General features: G+C 45.4%; 1 protein-coding gene across 1 annotated transcript; it reads left to right on the forward strand.

The window, feature by feature from the left end:
* The first annotated feature begins 869 nt into the window (after positions 1 to 869).
* On the forward strand, positions 870 to 6864 carry Prame (preferentially expressed antigen in melanoma). Its single transcript, XM_013031499.1, is given in 8 exon segments — positions 870 to 1201; positions 1534 to 2133; positions 3745 to 3874; positions 3917 to 4022; positions 4025 to 4063; positions 4066 to 4118; positions 5620 to 5622; positions 6829 to 6864. Coding segments are annotated over 8 exon segments (1299 nt in total).
* The last annotated feature ends 417 nt before the right edge of the window (positions 6865 to 7281 follow it).

Genomic DNA, 7281 nt, shown 5'->3' on the forward strand with positions numbered 1-7281 from the left:
GTGTCTGTTCCCTTCCCCCACAGCCCTCCTGTATCACTTCCCAGTCCCTGTGCACCTTCCAGACTCCCGCCCACTCCACAGGATCTCGCGAGGTTTCACGTCATCCTGCGGTTCCTAGGGCGACGGCAGCCATTGCTGAGTCGTGGAGGACTCGCGAGGCTCGGTGGGGAAGAGACGGTAAATTCAAGCACCCTCGACTTCCTCCCAGTCCTCACCTCGCCCTAGTTCCCAGTTTTCCACCTAAAGTGGGCTGTGGCAGTGTGGGTGAAGCGAAGCGCTCCCGCGGGCCCAGCTCTGGGAAGGTGGCCCCTGTCAGGGTGTTAGATGTCATCATTCAGAGAAGAGGCCATTAGATGGGACAGAGTGCTGTCCTCTGTGGGCTGGGTGTGGGTTGGAGTCAGGGTGTCTTTCCGGGTGCCCCGGCCTCTGCGCAGGCGCTGGGAGTGGGGCACAGGGTCCCTGAGCAGGAGTGCGAGGAGCAGGGAGAAGGGTAATGTGTCACCAGTCAGAGGTGTCACACGCGTGGGCCTCAGGCTCAGCCGAGAACAAACAGGTGCTGAGTAAGAGGAGACTTAGGCTGGGTGAGGTGTAGCACGTGTGTAATGTAGGACTTGGGAAGATGGAGGGCTCAAGGCCAGCCTGGATATGCCATATGAGATGGTCATCTTGTCTCTTTTGTGCTCAGCCAGATGCTCATCATCTTGCTGGCAAAGGATGTGCTAGCTGTGATTTTGTGGTCACTGCATGAAGAATAGAACACACAGTAAAGTGGAGGACTCCCCTGCTCTTTGCCAGAGCAGTGACCTTGGCCCCGAGTTGGTCCCCTCGAAGGGTGGTAAAAGAGACAGTCCCTCATGCTTGTTCCCTGCATGCTTCTTCAGCATTCACTTCAGAGCAGATTCATCAAGAACACCATGTGTGATCCACCAAGACTTCTGGAGCTGGCTGAACAGAGCCTGCTGAAGGATGAGGCCTTGGCCATCGCTGCTCTGGAGGAGCTGCCCATGGAGCTCTTCCCACCTCTGTTCACAGCAGCTTATGCAGGGAGACACAGTGAGGCCCTGAAGGCAATGGTGCAGGCCTGGCCCTTCTCCTGCCTCCCTCTGGGGGCTCTGATGAAGGAATGGCCGCCTCACCAGGAGACCTTCCAAGCTGTGCTCAGAGGGCTGGATGCACTCCTTGCTCAAGAGGTTCGCCCCAGGTGAGGAAGACCCAGCATCCTGGGAGTACTGGGACCCTGAACAAGACACTGCTGGGATGGGGGCATGGCGAACAGTGTGGCTTTGCTAGTAAGGAAGTCCATGCTGGTGGCTCAGAATGGGCCACCAGCTGTGCTCAGGTGACGAGGAACACATGCCCACTCCCTCCTAGTGGTATTAAAGGTATGAGAAGCAGAGGCTAGGGGAACATCTCAGTAGAGCCCTTATGTACCACTTGTGAGACCCTGTTCAAGCCCCAGAACCACAAAATGAGGCTTTTTTGCCTCATTCTGAGACTTCTGCTCTTTGAGTTAATCACCTGTTTCTCCCATAGGCAGTGGAAACTTCAAGTGCTAGATTTACGCCAGAAAACACATCAGGACTTATACACTCTATTGGCTGGAACCAGAAATGATCTGTGCTCATTGTCAGAGGCTGCTCAGCCCATGAAAAAGAAGCAAAAAGTGGGTGGTTCCAAAATGGGTGCAAAACAGCCTTTGGCTTCTGTGCAGGTGCTCATAGACCTGAATTTCAATAAAGGCAGCCATGATGAATTTCTGTTCTCCCTCATTGAGAAGGTCAAGCAGAGGAAAGGTTTACTATATCTCTGCTGTAAAAAGCTGAGAATTTTTGTAGTGCCTATGCAAAATATTAAGATGATCTTGAAAATGGTACAACTGGACTCTGTCCAGGATTTGGAAGTGACCTTTACCTGGAAACTGTCAACTTTGGGGAAGTTCGCTTCTCATCTGGGCCAGATGGGTAATTTACGCAGACTCCTCCTGTCCCACATCCAGACATATCCCTGTACTTCCTCAGAGGAGGAGCAGTGTGTCAACCAATTAAGCACTCAGTTCCTCAGTTTCCGTCACCTCCAGGAGCTGCATTTGGACTCTATCTCCTTTCTTCAAGGCCGCCTGCTCCACATGCTCAGGTGAGGGATGGCAAGTGCTCTGTAGACCAGAGCAAGCTTTTGTTCATTATGCCAAACACAATGTGTCTCTGGATAGCAACAAATTGTCTTGTTCTAAAATACTCAAAAGAAGATTAGAGGTTGTCTTAGTTTGTTTTCTGCTGCCAAAAATGTAATAACATGGAATGGGTATAATCTTTATGTTATGGAGTTTACTTTGCCTCACAATTCTGGTCCAAGGCAAATGGGTTGCATTCTGTGATAGCCGTCTTGCTGGCAGAGTCCTAAAGCAATGCAGTGTGACATGGCAAGAGACTGGGTATGCTCAAAGACACTTATAAAAATCCAACATTTAAAAAATTTGGCAGGAGGATCTTTTATTTGAAGCCAGCCTGGGCTATATAATGAGACTCTTACAAAAAGCTCCATCCTCCACAAAAGAAAGGAAGGAAGTGGAGAAGGGACGAAAGAAGAAAAACTAGAGAGAATGAGAGCTAGAAAGAGTGTGTGTATATGCATGTGTCATGTGAGCATATTAATCTAGCCAAACCAGTTTTTATGGTGGATTCACTCTTGAGACAGCCCATACATTAATGATGGTAGTAATCCATACCTGATAGTGTAGCCCTAATCATCTCTTAAAGTTCCTCCTTTAATACCTCATAATTCAATTTCAACATGAATTTTGGGAAGAATGGACCATATTCAGAGTTATAAATTAGAATATATGCTGTTGTGATGATGAATGCTTTCTAGAAAACCATTTAATGGGGGATTTGAGCTTGGAGAGATTGGCTCTGGGAATTATTCTTTAGGAAATGAGTCTAAGCTAAGATGTCCAAATAGTTATATGAGGAGGACATTGAAGGGAGAGCCCATCTAACATTCAATTTTAGATGATAAGCTCTGCACCTAATTAAGTTTTTCAGCTTGAGCTGCTTTAAACCTGCTTCACATTTCCTGTCTGTAAAGACTTCCTTGGAGCTCCAGGAGTATGTGGGAAATGCATGATTGTGGAGATGAGAGGGAAGAAGTAGGAGTGAGGAATTGTGCGCACTGAAAGGTAGTTTGCTGATAACACGGGACCTTGTGGTTCTTGCAGGACACTACAGGCTGGCAGCCCCCTTTGGATGTTGCTGACCTTCCTTAAGTTTATGAATGTTTCCCAGTATTGATTTGGGCCACAGGGTGGCTGGAAGGAAGCCTGAATTAAAAGTATTTTCTCTTTGTTATCTTTTATAAAAAATGATTTTCCTTCATTAGTTAATTTGAAAGAATTTTCATTGGTTCCTCTGAAACCAAAATACACAAATCCCCTTCTTTATTTGAGACATGGGTTCAGAGTCTTCTGAGTATGTCCTGTTGTCTTGTTTAATGCTCACAGAACCTAAGAGGTGTATGTTTTACATTGCTAGCAGATAAGCAAGAGTGAGAGTTCATTGGCTTGACAATCACACAGCAATGGTAAATGAAGGAAGGATCTTACTTAGTCTTGTAATATGGCATTCCTGGAGGCTGACTTTCAGGAAGACTTTGGATTTTTCCATGTTCTCTCCTTTGGGACCTCTCCAACCCCTGCGACTTCCTACTACCAATCCCCATCACTAATTGTTCTGTCTCTCCTCTCCTCAGGTGTTTGAAGAGCTCCTTGAAGATTCTCTCACTCACCAATTGCTTGCTTCTAGAATCAGACTTGATAAATTTGTCCCAGTGCCCCAGTGTCAGTCAGCTAAAGGAACTGCGTCTAAGCAAGGTCAAGCTGAGACCCTCTGAGCCTTGCTAGAGAGTCTCTCCCATCATCCAGGACCCCCGTTTTAATGGCATCCTGCTTACTCTGAGCCACTGCTTCCAGCTCACAAGCTTCAGCAGCTATGGGAATCCCATCTCCATAACTGTGCTGGGGAACCTCCTGCACACACAATTGGGCTGATCAAGCTAAGCCAAATGCTGTATCTGCCCCAATGGAAAGTTATGAGGATATTCTTACAGAACTAGATTTTCAGAGGGTAATTTATTATAGGGAGGTATATGTGGGAGTTGTCTCTGCATGGATGGTTGTAAAGAAATGGCCATAAATTAAAGGAACTTTAAACCACTTGATGTACTGTGATATACGAACCTGTTTCTGCAGTTTAGACCTTGTGGCATTTTGGGAACTGTAGGTTTAGTAAAATAATTTACCTAGACAGAATAGGAGAAAAACAGTATATTATTGTTAAAGAAAAACAATAGGCAGCAAGGCAAAGTGGCATAGTACTGTTGTGTTGCTGCTGCTGCTGCACCAAAGAGGATTGGAGACAAGCTTTTATGGGGTAACTGGATTTTTTTCTGATTGGCTATTCCTTGTGCTTTACTTATTGGTTGTCTTTTTTTCCCTTGGAGCATGATTTGAATTAGGTATGAACAGAAATGTCTCACAAACTTTTACTGGCTTTTACTTCTGTATTTCATCTGTCCTATCTCACCCAGTCCTGGATATTTTCCTGTATGAATGTCTCCTTAAAGAACTGCCCTCCACATTCCTCCCCTGACAGAACAATGAAGTCAATCTTGGTTTTAGGGAGTGTATTGTTGTAACTGTTTGAGCTGGGTAGATTTGTAGAGATATCCCTGCGTATTTATTGGTATCCTGGCAGAGGATCACAGAGCAGTTCCTGGAGACATTGTGGGGTCTAATTGAATATCACAGGACTGAGAAGCACTGGAGGGTGAGATAGTAGAGGATGGAACCCACACTGTAGCGTTGTCTGAAATTTTATGACCAGGAGGCAAGAAGAAACAAATCTGGTTCAAAGGTTAATAAAGCAAGAGTAAGGGGCTGGGAAGGTGGCTCAGTGGTAGAGTGCTTGCCTCGCATGCATGAGGCCCTAGATTTGATTCCTCAGTACCACATAAGCAAAAAGAAAAAAAAAGCCGGAAGTGGCGCTGTGGCTCAAGTGGTAGAGCTAGCCTTGAGCTGAAGAGCTGAGGGACAGTGCCCAGGCCCAGAGTTCAGGCTCCACGACCGGACTGAAAGAAAGAAAGGAAGGAAGGAAGGAAGAAAGGAAGGAAGGAAAGAAGGAAGAAAAAGAAAGGCAGGCAATGGTGGAAGTTTCTGTCCAGTTGGAAGGTAGACAGACAGGGAATTTAGCATCAGGTAACCATACGTATGAACTTTTTTTTTTTTTTTTTTGTCGGTCATGGGGGCTGAACTCTGGGCCTGGGTGCTGTCCCTCAGCTCTTCAGCTTAAGGCTAGTACCCTACCACTTGAGCCACAGCGCCATTTCCAGCTTTTTTTCTGCTTATGTGGTGCTGAGGAATTGAACCCAGGGCCTCATGCATGCGAGGCAAGCGCTCTACCATTGAGCTAACTTCCCAGCCCTTAAAGTTTTTTTTATTTATGGTTTTTTTTGTGCCAGTATTGGGGACTTGAACCTAGGGCCTTGAGCTCTCACTTAGCTTTTATGCTCAATGCTGGCTCTACTAGTTGAATCACACCTCCATTCTTGGCTTTTTTCTGTTCATAGGAGGTAAGAATCTTAACAGGACTTTGCTCAAGTCCAGATCTTTGCTTCCTGAGTCACTAGTGATGTGAGCCATCAGCATCTGGCATGAGTCATTTCTTTACAACTAAAAGCCTCTGGGCTCTAGTTACTTTTGGAAGGGATGACACAGATGACTTCATTTAGAATCTGAAAACATCCCCTCTTGTCTGAATGATTTTCTTCCAATCAACTCTAAATAGTTCCTCAGCAGCAGGATGGGCTTTGTCCAAGTAGGTCTTTCTTCCTTGGTGGAATGAGGTGGTCTATGTTTGAGGGGAATGACAGATCAGGGTATACTTCTGGTATAGGGTATACTCCTGCCAGAGGAACACCCCAAGTCTGGGTGGGCATTCAAAATTAATCCAACCAGAAATTACTTTTCTTCAGGGTAGAGATGATGGTTTCTGGGGTATTGATAAAAGGATTTGGAAGTAAAGTGTGAGGAGAGAGGTAGGAGCTCTGTTCCCTGTACAATGGGTATAGACCCCTTTTCCTCTGATATTTTGAGTTTTACAGAGAGTTGCCTTGGCCAAAGACTAGCAAATTTAAGAAGTAATCATTCCACCAGTCTGTTCTTCAACCCTAAGATGACAGATTTCAGATACCCAAGAGGAAGAGACCTTTGAGTCTCACCAGAGTTCATGCCCTGACTTGTGACCCAAAGTTGTTGCCAAGTGCAAGTGCTACTTTAATAGAGGAACTTTCCTCCAGTTAACTTAAGAATGTTGTTCCTGATTAATAGAAGGCAGAACATCCATGATGTTTACACACTATGGGCTACATGAAGTTCATCCCAAGATCTCATGTCAGCATTTTATCATTTTTGTTATTTAGTTTTCTCTGGGGTCTCTGCTACCTCCTTGCAGTAGATGTGGCTGGTCACTGGGTCGCTGTGTCATTTGCATCTTCAGGGCCTGAAAGTTGTTAAATGTTCTATAATAACCATTAGTGGAGTAAAGGATTCTTCACAGGGATCCAAGGTTGTCTCTAAGGCAAGGTGAAATACTACTGAAAATCCCAATATGAAAAGAAATTCCTCCAAATATTCCCATATTCGCCACCATTTTGTTGGGATTTTTCCCCCCAGTACTGGGGATTGAACTCAGAACTCATGCTTGCTAGGCAGGTACTCTACCATTGAGCCGTACTTCCAATCGGGATTAGAATAACAGCCTTTGGCTGTTATTATAGGGCTTCATTGCTCATAGTCCAACCCAGTACTATTAATTGATACCAGGTAGAACTATATTTTTTGTGTGTCCCTAATGTGTTCTCTGTCTAGGTGGCTTTGAGTCTAGAGCTTTTTATAGCCTAGACTGTGTTCTCATTGGTTGCTCTTAATTAATTGTTTGGAAAGGTGATATTGTGAGAATAAGCCATCTTTTCTGTCAAACAAAAGTGCCTCCATCTTGTAGCTGTTAGAAAAAAAGAGGAAAAAGGAACAGGTTGGACTCTCCATCCTGACAGGCGAGGACTGTTTATTGAGGCCCAGCAGCAAGGCCCCGCAGCCTTCCAGCAGGAATAGATTGTGCAGGAGGTTGGGTTTGAGTTAGTTTTTTATGGGGTCTGAGCAAGGAGACAGAGATTATCAAAAAGGCTATTAGGGTTGGTGAGGTAGAGACTTTTGGTTAGGCCCACAGTGGA

The sequence above is a fragment of the Dipodomys ordii genome, unplaced genomic scaffold, assembly GCF_000151885.1.
Source record: "Dipodomys ordii isolate 6190 unplaced genomic scaffold, Dord_2.0 Scaffold141, whole genome shotgun sequence".
Classification (NCBI taxonomy): domain Eukaryota; kingdom Metazoa; phylum Chordata; class Mammalia; order Rodentia; family Heteromyidae; genus Dipodomys; species Dipodomys ordii.